Source organism: Pristis pectinata, chromosome 3 (assembly GCF_009764475.1).
Source record: "Pristis pectinata isolate sPriPec2 chromosome 3, sPriPec2.1.pri, whole genome shotgun sequence".
Classification (NCBI taxonomy): domain Eukaryota; kingdom Metazoa; phylum Chordata; class Chondrichthyes; order Rhinopristiformes; family Pristidae; genus Pristis; species Pristis pectinata.
Genome location: NC_067407.1, coordinates 37,092,012 through 37,117,023, shown reverse-complemented (window position 1 = coordinate 37,117,023; position 25,012 = coordinate 37,092,012). Strand labels below are relative to the sequence as shown.

General features: G+C 42.3%; 1 protein-coding gene across 1 annotated transcript in view; it reads right to left on the bottom strand.

Moving 5' to 3' along the window:
* Nucleotides 1-24,278, bottom strand: part of LOC127567736 (uncharacterized) — a 67,089-nt gene extending 42,811 nt beyond the window's left edge. The window contains exons 1-3 of the mRNA XM_052010720.1: nucleotides 24,136-24,278; nucleotides 23,430-23,574; nucleotides 153-1,179 (exon numbers count right to left, since the gene is read on the bottom strand). Of these exons, the coding sequence (XP_051866680.1) occupies nucleotides 153-1,179; nucleotides 23,430-23,574; nucleotides 24,136-24,278 (1,315 nt within the window). The remainder of the gene's footprint in view (nucleotides 1-152; nucleotides 1,180-23,429; nucleotides 23,575-24,135) is intronic.
* Between the last annotated feature and the right edge of the window lie 734 nt (nucleotides 24,279-25,012).

The following is a 25,012-nucleotide window of genomic DNA, read 5'->3' as shown; positions in this document are numbered from 1 at the left end:
GTAATGAGTTATATTTGCACACAATACACCAGTGAAAATTAATTTAAAATGTAAACTTATTTGAAGGCATTCAAAAATTTAGTAATTAGATCTTCACAGACGGAATAGAAATCCTAATGTTATTAATTGTGGGAAAGAAAATCAGAACTTACATTCCATTGAACAACAACTGTCCATTTTTATATTTCTTAATATGCTGAGATCTACTTTGAATGGTCTGGGTGGTTTCACAGGTGGAGGTCCCAATTCTTCAATAGATGGAAGTGCCCGGCGGTGCATGGATTTATGCAGATGCTCTCTCTCCATGATGTTTTGTCCTCTTTGATCAGTGAGTTTTGATCTACCACAGTTAGTTAGATCCAATCTCAAGAGGTCCTGAGATCCTGATTCCAGAACGTTATCTCGTTTGAATCCTTTCTGATCATTTTGAGTAGGAAGATCAATTTCTGGTTGAGAATATGGGACAGTTGGTTTAGAATTAGTAGCTACACTAGAATCTTCACAACTTTGGATAACTGTGGTTGACTCCTCAAGCTGGAGCATTCCATTCCCAACATCAGATATCTGCTCCTCTGGACCCATTCTCTGACTGCCTTTTGTAACACAAGTGATCTTGTAAGGAGTTTCAGATAAAGGTTTTAATCTCAAGTTTACTAATGAAGGAGGGAGCGTGCTGCATTTTAAATTTTGACCTGGTGTGCTAGCTTCTCTACCACAATGTGAAGAATTCTCCCAAATATTTATTTTTTCCTTAAATGTGATTTTGCTATCTTGGTTATTTCTTTTACTATCTTTAGAAGTTTTGTGTTCCAATGCTTGAATATCTATTGATGCTGGATTGGAGTTGGTAAGCTCTTCAGGTCTTCCTCCACCTTCCACTGGAACACTGGGTTCTATCCATTCAGGCAGCTTCAAGAGTACAGGCTTTGGGACAACTGTTGGTTTTGCAAGATGAAGAGGAGAACAAGGAGATTTTGTATGAGACTGTTGAACCGTAGCATTGTGAGGACTAACTGTCTCAATGACATCAACTTTGGTTACATTCAGCCCAGTTTTAGAATCAGAAACTGCTGTTGCTTCAGGTGCTCGTGAACACTCAGACTCTGCTACTTGCAAGTTCTTTATCACATCATGCTCCTGAAACTTGGCTCGAAGAGCTTCAAAATCAGTTCTCCTTTTCTGGAAAAGGGAAAGACAATTGTTACCTTCTTTAGAAAAAAAATACAGTCTTGAAGAGGAAATAATTTTATTCCAAATAAACAAACAATTTCAACAAAATCAGAAATCAACACTAATTAGAATGCTTCTACTACTACAGGACTGATACTAGCCGACAGAGAAACTTGCACAATTACATCTTGATCTGTATAATCTCAACCAGTGTGGCAATGGGAGTGTTACAGTTGGCTTCCTCAGCTCTGGGCCACAAAAAATTCCCATTATGATCTTGTTATACTGTCAGATTATCTCACACTATGCAAGCTCATAAAAACTTCTTCCAAGGTGAAAATGAAGACAGTTCGTTTGAAAAAGGATGAACTTCATGGTGGAATCAGTATACCGGAATTCCTTGAAAGCACAAAACCATAATCGGTAAAAGGCATAATTCACTTCCACCTTTTCAAGGACACATTAAGATCACAATAAACACTGGCCTTGCCAGCAATCCACACATTCCAAGAATAAATAGACTCACCACCAAGGACAATGAAATGAAGATTGGTTACTCAGTTAAAAGGACTAAACAGCAGTTACTTATTTAAAAAAACCAAAAACTAACTAATGTTTGCCTTACACAAAAGGAAACTAATCTCAGCATGACTTTGTGCCTTCAGATAAAAGTAGAAGGATGAAGAAGGGAAAGAATAAAAGCAAAAGAATGAGCAAAAAGGGGAAACAATCATTAACTTTTTTTTAAGGAAAGCAGAAATAACTTAGAGAGGTGATAGGTTTAAAAGCTGTACGCATCTGTTGAAGAGAGTTCATAAAATGCACAAATAAACGAAACCTCAATGGACAATTTGTAAGGGCAATTAAGTTGAAAGCCTCCAATGTTCAGAATTTTAATTAAGCAATTTGAAAATCCATTGGTCAAAGTTGATCTCAATCTGTAGTTGAAACGGTTTTGAACAAAGTAATTACCAAAAGTCCAAATAATATTTTTGGTGAAACAATCTATCATTATAAGTAATAATGTATTGCAATGGATTCATACTGCTTTTGCAGCACCATTGTTTTGTCAAATTTACTGAGAATGCCAAAACAGAAAACACAAGTGGCCATTTCTGCTAAATATATACCAAAAAATCTCAAGCTACAAAAAATTGAAAATAAGGACAAAAGCCATTGTTACATTATAAAAAGCTAGTTACCTGAATTTGTTAAAGTTAATTCTATATAAACCATTACAACTTAACACTGCTTGGAAAATATAAACATTCTCTTGCTAGGGCAGATAGCTTTTACAGGTACATTTTAACACAGGCTGTGGAAAAACAGACCAGATTTTACCCATCAGTACACAGGCCTGTGCGTATATGAAAGTCCTGAACGTATATGAAAGTCCTGAAATAGTTAACAGCAATTCATCAGTGATTCACAATTATGTTCTACCATTGGATTCAAGTAGAGAAGCTATCTGAGTTCAGGAGGCTAGGAGTTTGCTTATAGAACCTGAATCAGGTTAGATCTGGACAGGGTATCGCCCCAGTTGACACAAATCACTTGTTTCTCAAGAGAAAAAGGATCAAGTGACAGGAAGTTTATTTATATATTTTTTAAACTTGTCTTGGAATGTTAGAAACATCTAGGGAGTTCTGACAGTTGTCTAAGCCAGTGAGCATAGTTTAGCCAGCTGTCCAATTTGCTTGCAGCTTAGATGGTGCCTCTCCATTTCAGCAAATTGTTCTCAGGGCTTCTGCACAAGTTGAGTGTAATCTTTCTGTGCAGGTCAGTGACAAACACAAGTGGCATGATGCTGACCCCAAAATCCAGGCCAAAAATATTTCCTGTTTAGCATCAATTGGAAAGGTAATGAGGCACTGCAGCATTGTCATCAATTACCAGGAATTTAGAAATATAACAGTATAATTAGTGGAAGTGCAGACTGCAATAAATATTCCTTCAATCCAATCAACAAGTAATTGGATTACTGAAATATGTTTTAAAAATTTGTCACTTAGGAGACTGAGGTTGGGATAGGTTTCCAGCAATGGATCAGTGGCATTTGATGATGAAAGCAGAACTACAACCTAACCCATGATCACCATGTGGCTAGTGTGTTGCATGCTTAATTGTAATTGAAATGTTTCAATGGAGAGAGTGAAAGAAAACAGGAATGGAAGAGATTTCAGGCAGTTAGAAGAAGAGTCCTTTCCAAAAGCACAAGGGCACTATTCTTCTTACTCCCAAATTCTGTTGTTTTTGGAACTTCTGTTATATAGTATCTGCACTGCCACTGTACTAACCCAATGTCTGGATCATCATTATTGACAAGTTTATATGGAAATGGTGGGATATTAAAGTAGGTGGAAGATGTACAGGAACGTAGGTAAAATAGTACTGTAAGATTTATCCAAGAACATGGGATCAAGGGGAAAGTGCTGGAGTCACACAGAATGGACAGCCATCAGCCCTGTTGGTCTGCATTAGTACAAATACACCACTCAAGCTTCTTCCTACCTCTCTGCATCTAACAGAACTAGTATTCCCTCCTACCTCAAACATTTAGCTTTCCCGTAAGAAGCAGCTATACTCTCACGAGGAATTGAATCTTTCCAGTTTAAACTAAAAAGAACGTCCTCAAATGTCTATCTGGAAAAATCACTTCCTCTCCTTTCTCTGTTTTCATCAATAAAACTCCATGCCAACAACAAAATGTCAACGTAAAGAATTTACATTCCTTATTTATGCCACGTGTGACTTTCAAAAATCCTCAACTGAAACCGACCAATCCCATATTTCAATGTGATCACTGGTCAGTGATGAAGTGAAAGTGTGGGTTGGCATTGAGAAGAAAACAAAAATTGCTCATAATTGTAATTTTCTTTCATGTAATTATCAACAAGTAATTGGATTGTTGATAATTACAGAAAAGAAAATGACAAATAAATAAAGCCTGAACTAGTCTGTAACTTTTATTGCTACTGCTTTCAATTTATTTGCACCTCGTCAAGAACAAAGGTCAGTGCAAAATGAGAGGTTCTCGTGTATTAGCCAAAAATACTCAATTGTGTCAAACACAAACAAAAACTGGTAAAGTAAACCCTGAACCGAACAAATAAAATGAAAACTGAAAAAAATTAAAAGGCCCAACCATTCTTGTTAATTACTCTGTTGTAATACACAAAAAGTGCTGGAGGAACTCAGCAGGTCAGGCAGCATCTATGGAGGGAAATAAACAGCCATGGAATAAAGGATGGAGGAAGGGAGGAGAGGAAATGGGCAGGCCATCGTGGGGGAAGGGAGCCACAAGAATAAGGGAAGACAAAGGAATGGGGGGAAGGTGGGGGTGGAGGAGAAGAAGAAAGGGGTGAGATTTACTGGAAATTAGAGAAATCAATGTTGCCATCAGGTTGGAGAATCCCAAGGCGGAATATGAGGTGTTGTTCCTCCAACCTGCATCTGGCTTCAATGTGGCAGAAGAGGAAGCCATGGATAGACATGTCAGTACGAGAGTGGGATGTGGAATTGAAGTGGGTGGCCATCAGTGTCTACCTGACTGTTGCGGTGGACGGAGCAAAGATGCTCGACTAAGTGGTCACCCAATTGTGATAGGTTTCATATTTTAACCACTCTCTGGGTGAATTCTCCTGAATTTACTTTTGCATTAACAAGGGTTAATCATAACAGTATCAGGCAGGAGCTGGGCAAAGTAGATTTAGAGTGGCTACATGGGGGTAAATCCACATCTGACATGTTGGAGTCCGTTAAAGGACTGCTGGTTAGAGTTCAGGACCAGCATGTCCCTGTGAGGTTGAGAGGCAAGGATGGCAAGGTTCAGGAACCTTGGATGACAAGAGATATTGTAAGCGTAGTCAAAAAGAAAAAAGAAATATATGTAAGGTTTAAGAAGTTGAATTATGGAGAAGATTCTTAGGGGCAGGATTAACTCACATTTGGAAAAGCATGGACTTATTAGAGATAATCGGCATGGCTTTATGCACGGGAGGTCCCGTTTAACACATTTGATTGAGTTTTTTCAAGAAATGATGTTGACGAGGGTTAGGCAGTGGATGTTGTCTACATGGAGTTTAGTAAAACATTTGACAAAGTCTCTCATGGTAGGCTCGTCCAGAAGATCAAGTCGTATGGGATCCATGCCGAGTTGGTAAGTTGAATTCAAGATTTCCTTGGTCATAGTAGAGGGTAGTTGTGGAATGGTGTTTCTCTGATTGGATATCTGTGACCAGTGGTGTTCCACCAAGATCAGTGCTGGGACCTTTATATAAATGATCTGGATGAAACTGTAGGTGGTCTGATTAGCAAGCCTACAGACAACACGAAAATCGGAGTTGTGGATAATGAGGAAAGTTGTCAAAGGATACAGCAAGATATAGATCAGTTGGAAATTTGGGCAGAGAAGTGGTAGATGGAGTTTAATCCAGACAAGTGCAAATGCTGCATTTTGGGATGTCAAATACAAGAGGAACATATACAGTAAATGGCAGGAGCCTTAGGAGCATTGATATACAGAGGGACCTTGGAGAGCAAGTCCAAAGCTCTCTGAAAGTGGTAACACAAATGGATAGGGTGGTAAAGGTGGTATACAGCATACTTGCCTTCATTGGTTGGGACACTGAATCTCAAATTTGGGTAGTCATGTTGCAGCTATATAAAACTATAGTTCATGCACATTTGGAGTATTGTGTGCAGTTCCGGTTGCCGCACTACAGGAAGGATGTGGAGGCTCTGGAGAGGATGCAGAAGAGGTTAACCTGGATTTTGCCTGGACTGGAGAGTTATATCAACAAAGAGGTTGGACAAACTTGGGTTAGTTTCTCTGGAGCATCAGAGGCTGACGGGCAACCTGATAGAAGCATATAAAATTATGAGCAGCATCGATGGAGTGGATCGTCAGAATCTTTTTCCCAGGATGGAAATGTCAAATACTAGAGGGTGTAGATTTAAGGGGAGAGGGGGAAAGTTTAAAGGAGATTGGCGAGGCAAGTTTTTTTCTAAACAGAGAATGGTACATGCCTGGAATATGCTGCCAGGGGGAGGTGGTAGAGGCAGATACGAAAGCAACGTTTAAGGTGCATTTAGACAGACACGTCAACAGGCAGGGAAGAGAAGGATATGGACCTTGTGCAGGCAGATGGGATTAATTTATATTGGCATCATGGTCAACAAAGACACGGTGGGCCAAAGGGCCTTTTCCTATGCTGTACTGTTCCATGGGACTATATCTGCTTAAAAATTAGAGTCTCATGATGCACAGCAGCCAAACCACACTCTGACCCCTCAATTTGTCAACCATCCCCCACCTCCTCACCATTACTGGGCTTCTCTCCCTTGCGATGCCTCAAACCATGGTGGAGCACACAAAAGAAAACTTGCTTGTTGTATAAAGATATGGTTGTTGAACTTCCTAAAAGTTAGCCCACAAACACAGTATTGGTCAGCTTGCTGCACCCAACACAATTTCCCAGGTGAAGAACAAATTCTAGCCCTTTGTAATCATTTTCATACATGCATCTTGTCTAACTTTTTAAGACTTAAAGACAACAAGCCTGTTACTCCTGTCTTCTCCTTACAGGAGAAAAACATGTTCAGTTTTCACTTCTTAATCAAAGTATCATAGGATTGTAGAAAGGTTACAGTATAAAAAGAGGCCATGCAACCCACCTTGTCCATTGACTCTCTACTCATTCCAATCCCAGCCCCTGGCCCTGTCTCCAGACAAAGCCTTACAAAATATCCTTGATTTATGTTTGTCCAATTTCCTCTTGAAAGCCACAGTCGAACCTGCCTCCACCACATCTGCAGGCAGTGTGTTCCAGATTCCCACCACACGCGGCTTAAGATTTTCCTCATGCCATCGTTAATCCTATTCCCCTATATTTTACAGCAGTGACTTCCAGTCTTAGATCCCTCCACCAATGGACATAATCGCCCACTATCCACTTTGTCCAGAACCCTTATCTTTTTAATGTTCTTCTATTAAGTCTCCCTTTTCTTTCTTTTCTCTGTAGAAAACAGTCCTAGCTTCTCTCATCTATTCTTGAAACTGTAGTATCTCACCCAGGAACCATATTCCTATGTCCTTCTGGACCCACTCAAATGTCCCCATATCATCCTATAATGAGGTGACCAGAAATGAACACAATACTTGAAGCTGAACCAATGTTTCATGAAGGCACAGCAAGATTTTCCTGCTTTTATATTCTATGCCTCTATTGATAAAGATCTGCATTGTGTATGCCTTATTAACCACTTTCTCAGCCTCCCCTACTTTCAATGATTTGTGCACGTGCACACCTGGTTCCATCTGCTTCACAGAACACAAGTTTCCTTTGTGCTATATTCCCTCTTCTCATTCTTCCTATTAAATGCATTGCCTCATATTTTTCTACATTAAACTTCATCTGCCATGCATCCACCATTTGAGCAGCAAGTTTATATCCTACTGCAATCTCTCTCTGTTCTCCTCACATTTCACAATACTGCCAAGTTTTAGGTCATCCGCAATTTTAAAAATTATGTGACCCCCACCCCCACCCAAGGTCAAAGTTATTAACATAGATTTAAAAAGAAGCAATAACCTGAACATCAATTCTTGGAGAATAGCACTATTCACCTTCCTCCAGATAAGGAAAAGCAACCATTCATCACTTTTGATCGTTTCTGAGCCTTTAATGCAGCACCTTATCAAAAGTTTTCTAGAAGTTCATTAACTCTATTACCCTCATCAAAACATTCTATCGAATTAGTTAAACACAATCCAGGATGCATCCTACCTAGACTTAGTGACTTACCCGTTTTAAGTTCAGACAACACATCTCATTTCAATTGTTAACATTCCAATGTTACAAACATCTCCCCTTTCACTATTACATTAGTGTAGAAGACTGGCAAAGGATACAGCAGAATATAGATCATTTGCAGATATGGCAGAGAAATGGCAGATGGAGTTTAACCCTGCCAAATGCGAAGTGTTGCACCTTGGGAGATCAAATGTAAAGAGACACTATACTTTAATGGCAAGACCCTTAACAGTGCTGATGAGCAGAGGGATCTTGGGGTCCAAGTTCATAACTCCCTGAAAGTGGCTACACAGGTAAAGAATGCATATGGCATGCTTGCCTTCATTAGTCGAGGCACTGAGTTCAAGAGTCAGGAACTTATGCTGCAGCTTTATAAAACTTTAGTTAGGCCGCATCTGGAGTACTGCATTTAGTTCTGCCCCATTATAGGAAGGGTGTGGAGGCTTTGGAGAGGGTGCAGAAGAAGTTTACCAGGATGCTGCCTGGATTAGAGGGCATGTGCTAGAAGGAGAGATTGGACAAACTTGGGTTGTTTTATCTGAAGGGGCGGAGGCTGAAGGGAGATCTGATAAGATCACGAGAGGCATAGTGTAGACAGCCAGTAACTTTTTCCCCGGGGTTGAAATGTCTAATACCAGAGGGCATGCATTTACGGTGATAGGGGGTAAGTTCAAAGGAGATATGTGGAGCAAGGTGTTTTGTTTTAAAACACAGTGATGGGTGCCTAGAATGTACTGCCTGGGGTGGTGGTGGAGGCAAATACGATAGGGGTCTTCAAGGAGCTCTTAAGTAGGCACATGAAAGTGCAGGAAATGGAGGGATATAGACATTGTGAAGGCAGAAGGGATTAGTTTAGTCGGGCATTTGATTACTGATTTAATTTGTTCGGCACAACACTGTGGGCTGAAGGGCCTGCTCCTGTGCTGTACTGTTCTATGTTCTATGACTTTGGAATCACCCACTTCCCTGATGATGACTGATGCAAAGTACTCATGTGGTACCTTCACATTGTCCTCCACATCCTTGTGCAAGTTCCCATTTTTTGTCCTTATCAGTCCCCTCTCCTCCACATGGAAGTCTTTTACCCTTTACTTGCCTAGAATATCGTAGATTTCATTTATATTGGCAGTTAGGCTCTCTTTGCCTCACTTATTTTAGTTTTCATTTCCTGAGTCATTTGTAATTGGTCTAGTTCTTGTTGGTATTTGCAATCTGACATGCAACTCTTTTTTAATTGCTTTATCTCCTTTGACATCTCTTTTTATCCAGAGAGATCAAGATATGTTTGTTCTTCCTTTGTTCCTGCTGGGAATGTACCCAAACTGTACCTGAACAATCTCTTCCTTAAAGGCAGCCTTTTGTCTTGATAAAGCCTGTCAATTTTTGATTGAAATTTATCTGAGCCAGCTCTGCTTACACCAGATTGAATTGGCCAGCTTCCAAATATTTGTATTTTGGACTGCTCCTTCTCTATAGTTGACCTAAATCCTGGGTAAATCCCAACCTAAAACCTAAATCACTATATCCTGAACATTCCTGAATACTTCATGACCCAGGTTCAGTCTTGACTGCCAGTCTGTGTGGAGTTTGCATGCTCTCCCTGTGACTACATAGGTTTCCTCATGGTGCTCAGGTTTCCTCCTACATCCCAAAGACATGCAGGTGGGTAGGTTAATTGGCCACTGTAAATTTCCCCCAGTGTGTAGGTGTGTTAGAATCTGGTGTGAGTTGATGGGAATGTGGGGAGAATAAAATGGGATTAGTGTAGGATTATTGTTAATGCAAATGGGTGCTTAATGGTCAGCACAGACTCAGTGGGCAAAGGCCCTATTTCCATGCTGTATGAAATGATGCACGACCCATCTCATTCCCCAGAACCAGATCTAGCAATGCCTCCTTCCCCAATGAAATATACTGCTCTAGAAAATTAACCTGGACACTTTTCAGCAACTCTTCACCCATTCTGCCCTTAACCCTACACCATCCCAGTATACGTTTGGATAATTATAGTGCCACTATAACTACCCAATACCCACTTGTCTGTAACCTCTGTACACATATGCTCCTCCATACATCTCCCACTTGTTGGTGACCCATAGTAATATTTTCCTTCATCAACTCTGATGAACCTCCTCTTTTCTTTAATTCTCTAACCTTCCTTCACTGGAAATCCTGTCTTCACAGTGAAAATACACTTTTTTTTAAATATATAAGATATCTTTATTAGTCACATGTACATCGAAACACACAGTGAAATGCATCTTTTGCACAGAGTGTTCTGGGGGCAGTCCACAAGTGTCGCCATGCTTCCGGCGCCAACATAGCATGCCCACAACTTCCTAACCTGTATGTCTTTGGAATGTGGGTGGAAACCAGAGCACCCAGGGGAAACCCATGCAGACACGGGGAGAACGCACAAACTCTTTACGGACAGCGGCTGGAATTGAACCCGGGTCACTGGCGCTGAATAGCACTATGGTAACTGCTACACTACCATACCTGCTCGAGTTGTGTGGTACTACCACCATGCTAAATGGGGCAGACTGCGAACAGATCCTGCAGCTCAGGACTGGGCATCCAGGACGTGCTGTGGGTGATCAGAATTGTACTCAACCTCAAAGCTGGAACCTCATGGGCCACTCTACCATCACCTTCAAACCAGGGGATCAACGCTGGTTCAATAAAGATTGCAGGAGGCATGCCAGGAGTAGCAGCAGGCATACTTCAGAATGAGGGATCAACCTGGTGAAGCTACAAGACAGGACTGCTTGCATGCCAAACAACATAAGCAGCATGCAATAGACAGAGCTAAGTGATCCCACAACCAACAGATCAGATCCAAGTTCTGCAGTCCTGTCCCATCCGGCCATGAATGGTTGTGGACAACTAAACAACTCACTGGAGGAGCAGGCTCCACAAATATCCCCATTCTCAATGATGGGGGAGACCAGCACATCAGTGCAAAAGAGAAAGCTGAAGCATTTGCGAGAATCTTCAGTCAGAGTGCCCAAGAAGAGCATGGTGACCTGCCTCAATGACCACCATCCAGTAGCACTTACAGTATATCAACCAAAATGAAGTGCTTCGAAAGGTTGGTTATAGCACAAATCAACTCCTGCTTCAGAGGTGACCTGGATCTGCTCCAATTTGCCTACCACCACAATGGGTCAACAGCCAATGCGGTTCCTCTGGCTCTTCACTCTGCCTGGACACATCTGGACAACAGGAACACATACGTCAGACAAATCAACTCCTGCTTCAGAGGTGACCTGGATCTGCTCCAATTTGCCTACCACCACAATGGGTCAACAGCCGATGCGGTTCCTCTGGCTCTTCACTCTGCCTGGACACATCTGGACAACAGGAACTCATACATCAGGCAGAGTTCATCAACTACAGCTTGGCATTCAACACAATCACCCCATCCAAACTCATCATCGAAGCTTCAAGAGCTGGGCCTCTGTACCTCCTTCTGCAACTGGATACTCAACTTGTTCATCAGCAGACCTCAGTCAGCGAGGACTGGTAACATCATCTCTTCCTCACCAATCACCAACACACAGGTGCACTGTTGATAGTATCCTGACTGGTTGCATCGTGGTCTGGTATAGCAGTTCGAATGGGCAGGAACGCAAGAAGCTGCAGAGCAGTGGACCCTGCCCAATACATCAGGGGCACCTCCCTCCCCAACATCAGTAGTATCTACAGGGAGTGCTAACTCAAGAAGGCACCATCTATCATAAAAGATCCCCACCATCCGGGCCATGCCATCTTCTCACAGCTACCATCAGGCAGGACATACAGAAGCCTTAAGTCCCACACCATCAGGTTCAAGAACAACCACTTCCCTTCAATCATTTGGTTCTTGAACCAACTGGTAAAACCTTAATCACTACAGTTTAGCAACACTATGACGACTTTGATTGCTTTGCAGTAAAATGGACTTTGTTCTTTCTGTTCTAATTCTGTTCTTTCTTGTAAAAATTGTGTACAATTTATATTTAAGTTTATCTTGTAAATGCTGCTTATATGATGCTATGTGCCTAAGATGCTGCTGCAAGTAAGTTTTTCGTTGCACCTGTAAGTACACGTATGTGTGCATATAACAAACTCGACTTTGAGCGTATGACCCATCTCGACATCCTCCAATGGTCCTTTGTATGATAAATGCCAATCTTCAGCTAATTAACTTCACTCTATGTGACATCAAGAAATGGGTTGAGGCATTGGATACAGCAAAGGCCATGGGCTGTGAAAACATTCTGGCAATAGTACTGAAGACTTATGCTCCAGAACTTGCCTGCCCTTGGCCAAACTGTTCTAGTACAGCTACAACTCTGGCATCTACATGACAAAGTAAAAAATTGCCCAGGTGTGCCCCATCAACAAGAAGCAGGACAAATCGTGCCAGCCAATTATTGTCCATTAGTCTACTCTTGATTATCAGCAAAGTGATAGGAAAGAATAATCTACAGTGCTATCTAGTAGCACTTGCTTAGCAACAACCTGCCCACAGAAGCTCAGTTTGGGTTCCACCAAAGTCACTCAGCTCCTGACTTCATTGCAGCCTTGGTCCAAACATGGATAAAAAAGCTGAACTTCAAATATGAAATGAGAGTAATTGCCTTTGACATCAAGGCAGCATTTGATTGAGTACGACATCAAGGACCCTGGCTAAACTGGAGTTGATGGGAATCAGGGCGAAAACCCTCTGCTGGTTGGAATCATACTAGCACAAAGGAAGATGGTTGGAGGTCAATCCTCTCAGAACATCCCTGCAGGAATTCCTCAGGGTAGTGTGCTGGGCCCAACCATCTTCAGCTGCTTCATCAATGTCCTTCCTTCAATCGCCAGGTCAGAAGTAAGGATGTTCACTAATGATTGCACAATGTTTAGCACTGTTCGCAAATTCTGATAATGAAGCTGTTCACAACCAAATGCAGCAAGATCTGGGCAATATACAGGCCTGGGCTGCTTAGTAGCAAGTATATTTGCACCACATAAGTTCCAGAAAATGACAATATCCAACAAGATCCAGCTATCACCCCTTGATAGTCAATTGCATTACCATCACTATCAATATCCTGGGGGGTTACTACTAACTAAAAACAGAACTGGAAAGCACATACCAACCAGGTTCAAGGACAGCTTCTATCCCACTGTTATAAGACTATTGAACAGACCTCTTGTACGATAGGATGGACACTTGACCTCAGCTTACCTCATCATGGCCTTGCACCCTATTGTCTGCTTACACTGAACTTTCTCTGTAACTGTAACACTATATTCTGCATTCTGTTATTGTTTTTCCCTTGTACTACCTCAACGTACTGATGTGATGAAATCATCTGTATGAATGGCATGCAAAACAAAATTTTTTCACTGTACCTCAATACATGTGACAATAATAAACCAATTACCAATATACACAATGTGGCTACAAGAGCAGGTCATAGGCTAGGAATCCTGTGGCAAGTAACCTACCTCCTGACTCCCAAAGCCTCTCCACCATCTACAAGGCTCAAGTCAGGACCGTGATGGAATACTCTCCAGTTGTCTGCATGAGTGCAGCTTAAACAACACTCAAGAACCATCATACTCAACAAACACCATCCTAAAGTTTGCAGACGACACGACAGTCATTGGCCTGATCATGAATAATAATGAATTGGCATACAGGGATGAGGTACAAAACCTGACAGCCTGGTGTTCCGTCAACAATCTCATTCTCAACACCCAGAAGACAAAAGAGATTGTGATGGATTTCAGGAAGTCAAGGAAGATAGATCTTGGTCCAGTGTTCATTGGTGGTGAGGCTGTGGAGAGAGTCTCCAGTTTTAAATTCCTGGGGACATACATCACCGAGGACTTTTCCTGGGCAATACACACCTCAGCTGTCATTAGGAAGGCACAGCAACACCTCTATTTTTTGAGGAAATTGAGGAGAGCCAGACTGTCTCAGAACATTCTGGTGAACTTCTACTGGTGTGCGGTGGAGAGCATCCTGACATACAGCGTTACTGCTTGGTATGCCAGCTGCACTAGGAAGGAGCAGAAGGCTTTGCAGAGGGTCATCAAGATGGGCCAAAACATCATTGGGACTCAGTTACCAGCGATGGAGGACATCTATCAGGCTCGATGTCGGAGCAGGGCTTTAAACATCATTCGAAAACCAGCTCACCCTGCTCACTACCTTTTTAAACAACTCCCCTCTGGTAAGCGATACAGGACAATACATGCACACACTATAAGACTGAAACACAGCTTTTTTCCCCAAAGCTGTTAAATTGTTGAACATGGACTGACACCTCCCATACATACATACACATACTATGTCTTCCCCCCTTTACCGGCTGGACTTATCATGGTATTATTTAATATGTTGATATTGATATGTTGCTGATTATTATTATCATGGTTCATTTGCACACTGCCTTTTTATATTTTTTTATATTTTATATTTGTGTAAGTATATTTGTTTTATTTTATAGTTATAAGTGCTCTTATCAATTTACTGTTTTGGTTTTTATTAGGCAAGGGAGAGCCATCGCAATCTCGTTGTGTTGTTGTTGCAACAGTACAATGACAAATAAAGAAATAAAGAATAAAGAAAGAAGCTGAAACCCGTATAGGAGGATATAGCAGTCAGCTTGATAGGCACCCCATCTACAACCATTCACACACTCCACCACCAACACACAGTAGCAGCAGTCTGTACCATCTACAGGATGCAGTGTGGCAACTCACCAAGACTCCTTGGATGGCACCTTCTCAACCCACAACCTCTATCAGCTAGAAAGACAAGGGCAACAAAAGGATGGGAACACCACCACATGGAGGTTGCCCTATAAGCCACTATCCATCCTGACTCAGAAATATATCACTGTTCCTTCACCATCTCTGGGTCAAAATCCGAGAACTCCCTCCCCAACAGCATTGTGGGTGTGCCCACACCTCAAGGACTGCAGTGGTTCAAGAAAGCAGCTCATCACCACCTTCAAGAGCAATTGGGAGTGGGCAATTAAGTGCTGGCTCAGCCTGCAAAGTCCACATCCTTTGAATGAAAAAAACTTTGAGCAAGTTTCCTTTTGTGCCAAGTTTCTATTACCATTACCACATCATATTCCCAGTTATCTGCACCTGTGGATTACTAATTTACCACACACTGCACATTCAAATACATGCATAATGAACCAAATTTAGTTACATCATTTTCATTAACTCCAGTAAAATCCTCACACTGACCTAATCGAGGTGAACTGATTTCCCATTTCTTGTTGCTTTCTTTTTTAAATCTTATCTGACTCTATCTCTACTTGCTGATGCACTCTTATGCTTGAATACTCTGTCCCTCCCCTTGCACATTCTGTCATGCACTATTGAATACGAATCCCTACTTTGTTTTCAGTATGGCCATGTTCCCTCTGGTTCTACCCTCAGCCACCAACCCTTCTGCCAAACGAGTTTTAAACCTCCAGCAACACTAGCAATTTCTTTCATGAAGGGTCCTGTTCCCTTTGAGTTGCTTCGTCACCACTGGCAACTGCAACGATAACAGTTCCAGGCCAAGCTGGGGGTTGGGGGGTGGAATTGATCGATACAATTCAGGGGACAGCAGTTGGGGCCCACCGGTGTCAGGCAGAGGGGTAGAGAGATGACGCACGTGCCCAGTACTGTAGCGCCTGGAGCATGGTTCTGCTGATAATAAATCCTTCTTTGTACCTTTGTCTCCAAATCCTTCCTTTAATAACATGCAGACTACCGCAAGCTTACGCTAACTGAGACTGTATGCAAATTTACCTTTTTTTTCCTGCTTTTTATTTCTTTCTCCCTTTTCCCTGGTTCTATTTTGCCGCTTAAAAGGAATCACTTGTGTTTATGAAGCACCTTGCGTGATGTCAGAATGACGGAGTTAATAAGGTATTTTATAAATGTATTCAATGCAGGAAGAGCAAAGATTTTTCCACGCACAACAAGCTTCAGTACACAGTATCTGGCAATAACCAGAAATGCTGGTTTAAAAATGTTGATTAAGAGATCAGCAATGGCCAGGTTACAATGGATAACTTCCTGCTCCTTTTTTGAACTACTGCCCTGAAATCTTTTGGGGCCCATGAGAGCAAACAGCCTTAGTTTAATATCACATCCAGACAGTATGTCCTACAGTGCAATATTCCCTCAGTGAGGCACAGCACTGTTAACCCATGTGGTTTGTGTATCCCCTTACTCCTTTATCCCATTTAGTCTGCAAGTGTTTCACAGATTGACAACTCTGGGACAAGGGAAGCAGATGCATGGAAATACTGAGAGTGTTTCCAGCTCTAGGAGTACTGGGAATGGTATTATAGAAGATGATTGTCAGGGATTAGTCATGGGGGTGCTGATGAAAGGTGGTTATTCACTTTGATGCCAGAAGCAGGTTGGAGGAGCAACACCTCATATTCCGCCTTGATAGTATCCAACATGATGGCATCAATATCGATATTTCTAACTTCTTGTAACCCCTCCATGTTCTTCTCCCTCCCTTTGTTTTCCCTCATTCCATGGTCCCCTCATCCACTTTCTTTCCCCTCTCCCAGCCTCACGGCCTGCTCATTACCTCCCTCTGGTTCCCTACCTCCTTCCCTTTATTCCATGGTCTACTATTCTCTCCTATTGCATTCCTCCTTCTCTATCCCTTTGCCTCTTCCACCTGTCACCTCTTAGCTTCTCGCATCATTCCCTTTCAGCCCCCCCCTCACCTGGACTCACTTATCACCTGCCAGCTTGTGCTCCTCCCCCTCACCCCACTTTTTTGTTCTGGCTTCTTCCTTTCCAGTCCTGATGAAGGGTCTCGACCTGAAACATCAACCACTTATTTCCCTCCAAAGATGCTGCCTGACTTGCTGAGTTCCTCCAGCACTTTGTGCGTATTGCTCCAGATTCCAGCGTCTGCAGAATCTCGCTGATATCTTGCTATCACTGATAGCAAGGTTTGAGAGTGTTGGGAGCACTGAGAGGTGAGTGGCACAGTGTGGAAAGATCGTGGAGAAGAATTGATGTAAATGAGAACACAAGGAAGTTTGAGTGTTCCAGGAAGTTTGGCATATACATGAGAAGCACGCTACAGAAACATAATGGGAGTTATATGATAATGGAGGGATGATAACCAGCAAATCCATCCCACCAGTCTCCCAAATGCTCATTCATGTATATGGGGTGTAAGCAAGTCAGGTGTTCATAACCTGGGGAGAACCTTTACCTTGGAGTGGAGTAGGAGAATTTGCAACAATAGACAATAACAATCCCATTCCCCTACTTCTTTCCCATAACCCAGTCTCTCAAAAATGGCAATTACCGATCCACATCCCCCCCCCCCCCCCCGAGCTGCAGCATCCCCCAGCCAGCTATTCTTTTCAGATATTTTGTGTCATTTATACCAACCAATTAATCTACCAATCAGTGGAAACTTGTAGCATCCTAGATATGTTTGTAACCGAAGCAGAATCTCTGTGGATGCTGGAAATCTGAGACAATAAAGCACCAGAAACACAGAGCAGGTGTGATGAAAGATCATTGGCCTGACCTGCAGAGCATTTCTGGACATGCACGTGTCAGAATATTGGAATAAAACTTTGTAGTACAAAGCTGGAAAGGCCTCACTAGCAAAACTGTTCAGCAGGGATCATCCTCGAATACAAAAATAATCCCAATCCTATATTCTCCATGACCAACACCTCTCCTCCATCCTCATTTCCAACAACAGGTCTCAAGAGGTCGTGAACTTTGCAACTAAAACTAACATCTTACATTCAACTTCCTCGGCTGCACCCCATCAAAGAAAAGTTCCCCAAAGTTCACTCCCTCTCCTTGTCCTTAAGCAGTGTCTTTCTCTAGAGTTGCTCCCATCTCCCCCCAGGCCTTCTCTGAGTTCATCTTATCCACTTTTTAATGTACCCTTGAGTAAATATCCACTATACCATTGGCAACTCAATTTTACTTCACCTCTCACATTGCCAGACATTGTTAATTGTTCCTTCTCATCAGGTACTATTCACTTCCCTTCACATGGCCTCCAATTAATGCTGCAAAAACCGAACATCCTTTATAACCTTCATTCCATGACCACCAGTTCCAACCCCCTCTGAATCAACTGTTTGAAGTTGAACCAGGCTGGTTACAACCTATGCATCCTGAACAATCCCAAGCTCATCTTCTGATCCACCGCCAAGAATCGCAGTTTAACTTTGTGATATGACACGTTGTGCCCTTTCCTCAACCTGTTACCCACTGAACCCCTCCCCCTTGCTTTCACTGCCTCAAGACTGGTGTACTTCGAGCTGTCACATATGACCTACCATCCTGCAAGCTTCAGTGCATGCAAAACCCTATTGTCTATGTCGTAACTCACATCAGGTGCCATCCACCACCACCTCAGTGCTTCATCATTTACAGTCCCAATAAGTAACACCTTACTTTTAAGGCTTCATCTTTTGAAATCAGAGGGGTTCATGACATGGAGCTTTCTAGCGCTGCAAGCTTTGGGAGTCTACCACCACTTGTAATCCTTCTCTGGTCTTTTGCATATTCCCCCACATCTTTAGACCCGACATCGAGAGCTATGTCATCAGTTACTTGGGGCCTTCGTTCATTGTAAACTTCCCTCCCAGAGCAAATACACGTCTCCTCATTTAAGATATTCATCAAAACTAGCCTTTTTGATTAAAGTTATTTCCTCATGACATAGGAAGAGACCATTCAACTCATTGAGTCTATGCCACTTCTCAGCAATCTCATTCCATAGTTATTTTCTTGTAACCCAGTCTCTTTGCATGCTCATCAACACCACTTGATCCTCCTATCACCCACATACACTAGCTGGAATTTACAATATCCCATTAAACATTTTGGGATATGGGAGGGAACCGGAGCACCCAGAGGAAACCCATTTGGACACAGAACGGGCAGACTGCACACAGATGAACCTGGGTCGCTGGAGCTGTGAGGCAGCAGCACTATCTGCTATAACAATGTTCCGCCCCTTGTCCTAATATCCTACCACTGGCTTGGCATCAATTTTCCCTGATTGTACTCCAATGAAGCACTAGAATACATTAAAGCCCCGATATCGAAAAGGAAAGTAGTTGTTCTTCTTAAACAGGAAGTGATTATCCTGGGAAGTCAGGAAAATCTACAATATGATCTCTCCAGCACATGGAACATAGAACAGTACAGCACAGGACGGGCCCTTCAGCCGACGATGTTGTGCCGATGTATATAAACCTGTTCCGTGATCAATCTAACCCTTCCCTCCTCCACAGCCCATAACCCTCCATTTTTCTTACATCCATGTGCCTATCTAAGAGCGTTTTAAATGTCCCTATATTATAATCAGCCTCTACCACCACCCCTGGCAGTGCATTCCAGGCACCCATTACTCTCTGTGTGAAAAACCTACCTCTGACATCTCCCCTGAACTTTCCTCCTCTCACTTTAAAAGGATGTCCTCTGGTATTGGCTATTGCCGCCCTGGGGAAAAGGTGCTGGCTGTCCACTCTATCTATGCCCCTCAATCTTATACACCTCTATCAACTCGCCTCTGCTCCTCCGTCGCTCTAAAGAGAAAAGCCCTAGCTCACTCAACCTATCCTCATAAGACATGTTCTCTAATCCAGGCAGCATCCTGGTAAATCTCCTCTGCACCCTCTCTAAAGCTTCCTCATCCTTCCTATAATAAGGCAACCAGAACTGAACACTATACTCTGAGTGAGGTCTAACCAAAGTTTTATAGACCTGTAACATTACCTCGCGGTTCTTGAACTCAATCCCCTGACTAATGAAGGCTAGCACACCATACACCTTCTTAACCACCCTATCAACTTGCGTGGCAACTTTGAAGGATCTATGGACTTGAACCCCAAGATCACTCTGTTCCTCCACACAGTTAAGAATCCTGCCATTAACCTTGTACTCAGCCTTCAAGTTCGACCTTCCAAAGTGTATCACTTCACACTTCTCCGGATTGAACTCCATCTGCCATTTGTCCACCCAACTCTGCATCCTGTCTATAACCCGTTGTAACCTATAACATTCTTCTACACTATCCACAACACCTCCAACCTTCGTGTCATCTGCAAACTTACCAACCCACCCCTCCACTTCCACATCCAAGTCATTTATAAAAATCACAAACAGTAGGGATCCCAGAACAGATCCCTGCAGAACGCCACTAGTCACCGCCTTCCTGACAGAATACACTTCATCTACTACCACCCTCTGCCTTCTGTGGGTAAGCCAATTCCGAATGCACACAGCCAAGTTTCCATGGATCCCATGCCTCATTACTTTCTGGATGAGCCTACCATGGGGAAGCTTGTCAAACACCTTACTATAATCCTTATACACCCCATCCATTACTCTACCTTCAATTTGTTTTGTCACCTCCTCAAAAAACTCAATTAGGTTCATGGGGCAAGACCTGCCCCTCACAAAGCCATGCTGACTATCCCTATGCTTCTCCAAATGCTCGTAAGTCCCGTCCCTCTCCAAAAGTTTGCCCGCCACTAACACAAGACTCACTAGTCTATCGTTCCAAGGATTATCCCCATTACCTTTCTTGAACAACGGACAGTAATTGCCATCCTCCAATCCTCTGGTACCACTCCTGTGGCCAGGGAGGATGCAAAGATCATCACAATCCAATGCACTTTTACCAGAAATTTACCAAGGTTTCAGAACAGAAATGATTTGTAAGTATGATTATCTTCTTAGTCTGTCATATCTGATACAAGAGGTTGTAGTAGGAGGTCCTATATTTTGTTGCTTTTAATGTGTTTGTGCTGGCAGCAAGAGTCTCTCACTATGAAGCCCAGTAATAAAAAGCTGACCTCCAAAATCCTTGGAATTGAAAAGGTACCAACTCTTCATCTCAGACCAATCAGGCCCTCTGTGTATCCTCAGTTTCTTTTAACACATTAACGACAGCTGTGCCTTCAAATGGCCAATCTCTATGCCCTGGATTTCTACTCCATGGACTTCTCTACCTCTCCAAGACATTCCTTAAAACCTAATTCTGTAGTGAAGCTTTCGGTCACTGGTGCCGGGGTCTCACTATGCAGGTAGATGTTAAATTTTGTATGATAACTTCCACTGATGCCCCTCCAGATGTATTATTACTTTAAAAAAAAACACGGATGTCATACAAGAGAAGTTACTCAGTTGCTGAACATTATAGTCTGGAATCATAGCCAAGGACATGACTGTCATTCATCCTTTATAGTATTTCCTGTGGTTTTATTAAGATAACAACTACACACTGAGAACGTAGAGTCTGTGAGTATAGATATTGCAGAAGATCAGGATGGCGGAAGAGATACATGGCCATTGAACTGAGCAGCAGAGGAGGGAGCTGAAAGAAGTTTCCGTGGAACAGGAGAAAAACTAGCGACAAGGAGTAAGGGAGAACCTGAGAAATGCAAGAAGCAAGAGAAAGTTGTGGAGGGGTCATCAAGCTGAGTGAAACAATGGAGAACAATGTCACAGTGCTACCTGACTTGGAGGTTGTACTACAAAGAGGGAATCCCAAGGGGAAAAATGGTGTACAGGAAACCGAGTGAGTTGAGAATCTAAAAAGCTAAACTGATATATACTACTTTACCTGAGACACTTGAATTAATTATTTAATCTGTCAATTTACTTAATTCCTTCACACAGGTTTCAATAATTATACCAGAATTGTATTCTCAAAAGCAAATACACAGATGGTAGCCAAGGCTAACTACAATTCTAGTAACAGTTTTAAAAACCAGACTATTTTAAGTAAACATACTTGTAAAGCGAAGTGGATTTGACTTTTGTTCACATAAATGAAACTGCAAGTAACAATCCACAAATGAATTTCTTCAGTATCTTTGATGATTACTGTAAAGATATAGTTGAATCCTGATAATGGAGATCTCAGTCCAGCTCTATTAACTTCATTTGAGATTTTACTACTATAGACTTCCTGGTAAAGTGTAAAGTGGATTTACAAGAAAGATAGCAAGTTATATGTAGTTAACCAATTATTAAAGCAACCCCATAAAAGAATTTGTGGCATTAGAATTTCACTTTTGAATGGATAAACAGGGTTACTTTCATTTAAAGCTGTAATTATATTAAGATCTGCTTAAAATTACATCACTTACAAGAGTCATTGACACAGAGTGTATCACAAGGTGCTTCACAAAGATGCACTTAGACAAAAGTGAATGCAAAAAGAAAGTAACGTATTGAAGGAAGGCTGCAGAATTATTTTGCTGAATGGAAGGTCAATGCCCAAGTAAATTAAATTTGATAAATCATTTGGAGTTTGTGGGGCAGATGCTGTGAAGGGAGCCAGTAGTTGTTGAGTTGCCAAAGGAATTTTTGCAGAGAAAGACAAGTAGGTGATGTTAGAAGCACGAGGACAATAAGGATGGTGAGGGTTACAAGGAAGTAATTGCTAGTGCATACGCAGAATGAGCTTGGATATAATTAGTAGTAGTACAGGTTTCAACAGGTGGTCAGCAAATTCTGAGAAAAGGAATAAGGGAAGCCAAGATAGTGTGAAATCACTGCTAGGGATGATTTATCAGAGAACAATAGCCTTAATGTTAGGTAGAATGCTGTCTCTAGGGTTAAGTACAGTGTGAAAAAAAATGGCTGCATGTACTGCTGAATCTATGCAGTCTAACTTTTCTTATTTGCTCAGTTAAAGCAGGACTTAAATCCACTCTTACCCGCTGACTACAGCCATAAACAGGTAACACTGCCTGAAAGGTTAGCTCCATTCCTCTCTAAAAACCTAAGCATTTACCAACAATTATTCTGCCAGCAATATAATTCGTATATTAAAAAAATGGGGCAATCACCTCCTCTCAGGAATTGTGTGTTTTACATTTCCAAGTGGGTAGCTGCCAAAATTTTTTTTACCTTAACTGCTATCTAGCACTCTACTGACTGAAAAAAAATACATTCCCAAGCGGCTGCATTTGCCATTTTCGTTAAGCACTATTGACCGAAGGATAAATTGCAAAAGCGTATCATATCGGCATAAAACTTTACCATCCTACCACATTTCATGGATAACATGCCCCATAGCTTCTCAAAATGAAGAATTTGAAAGTCAGGCTTCCAATCCGCAGTTTGCATTCACAAGATTGGTCTAGCACCTTTTTATTGCTTTAACACCGGCAGCAGTCAGTACCTAGGTAAATAATTCTTAAACAAGTGTTATGTGGCAGAAACAAAGTGGATCCTTTAATCCGTTGCTGCAAGTCAGCGCGGTATCTCCGCAGTAAGTTCCTGCAGCCACCTGCCAAGGACGGAAGTTTCCCGGAGTGGACGGCACTGTGTGGCAACCGGGGGCCGCCGACGGACACTCTGTTGCCAAATGGAGAAAAGAGAGCGAAATAATTGCAAGTTGCAATTTAATTCAAATCTTACCACCAGAGCATCCATGAGATGCGACTGTCCGAGAAACCTGAGGACTGGCGTTGCGCAAGCTGCGGTTTCCCGGCACCCCGGACCGCACACGCTCCTCCTCCTCCTCCTGCGGCTGTCAATCAGCGGCGTTCCAAACAAACATGTTCTGCAAGTAGACACGTCCTCTCAAATGCCACTCATTTTTGTCTTGTTTTTACTCATGTCATTCTGCAAGATAACCCTTTTTCGTGTGAGATTTGAAAGCACTCATTGCTTTTGCATAATATAAGGAATGCCGAGACAATAACTTGTATTTGCATAGCGCCTTCAACGTCCCGAGTCCTGGCTAGGGATTGGAAGTTGACCCTGAGACCTCGACTCTTAACAGGGGCATGCAGCTCGACTGGAAGCTGCAACGTAGGTGTCATACGTAAATGAAAATCAGAAATAAACTGCAGATGCTGGAAATCTGAAACAAAACCAGAAAATGCCAGAAACACTCAGAAGGTCAGGCAGCATCTGCGCAAAGAGAAATAGTTAATGTTTAGGGTCTGTGACCCTTCGTCGGAAGGTTAAGCTTAACCACCCATTCAATTATTAAATTATTTCACCCTATTACAGACATTGCCCTCTCCAACATCTTGATTGACATTTTGTTTTTATTTTTCAGTCTGGTGAAGGGTCTTCAGCCTGAAAAGTTAACTGCTTCTACTTCCACAAATCTTGCCTAAACTGCAGTTTTCCAGCATTTTCTGTTTCTGTTTGTTTGCAATGCAACCAATCTGCTGGTAACCTCATGGAGCCTCTTTTTGTACTTTCACTGAGGTTTGCTTTCCCCAGGATCCATAGGCTGTCCAAGGCTGTGTTCATTAGGCCTCGGTATGCAGGGCACAATTACTACATTCACAGATGGCAGACAATTTGCTGCTGACTGGCTGCCCACGATTTCCTGAGAATGAATCAGTCTCTGCTCTGGCATCACATCATGACTAAGGCAAGCAGAGGTGGTGTTGCCTTTTTGATAAGGGAGGACGTAACAGTAGTGCTTAGAGATGACATACTTGGGGGATCGTCCAGTGAGGCCATATGGGTAGAACTTAGAAACAAGAAGGAGAGGGTCACGCTAATGGGGTTGTATTATAGACCCCCAATAGTCAGCGGGAACTGGTGTGTAGAGAAATTGCTCATACTTGTAAGAATAATAGGGTTGTGTTAGTGGGAGATTTTAATTTCCCCCAGATTGACTGGGCCACCCAGAGTGTTAAGCCCAGACAGAGTGGAATTCGTGAAGTATGTCCAGGAAAGTTTCCTGAGTCAATATATAGAGGGCACTACTCGGGAGGGTGCAATACTGAACCTTCACTTAGGGAATAAGGCAGGGCAAGTAACAGAAGTGGCAGTCAGGGAGCACTTTGGCTCTAGTGACCATAATTCTATTAGTTTTAAGATAGTGATGGAAAAGGATAGGACAGGCCCACAGGTTAGGGTCCTAAACTGGAGCAGTGCTAACTTTGAGGGAATTAGGCAGGATCTAGCAGAGGTTGATTGGGAGAGCCTGTTTGAAGGGAAAGGAACGAATGGCAAGTTGGGAGGCTTTTAAGAGT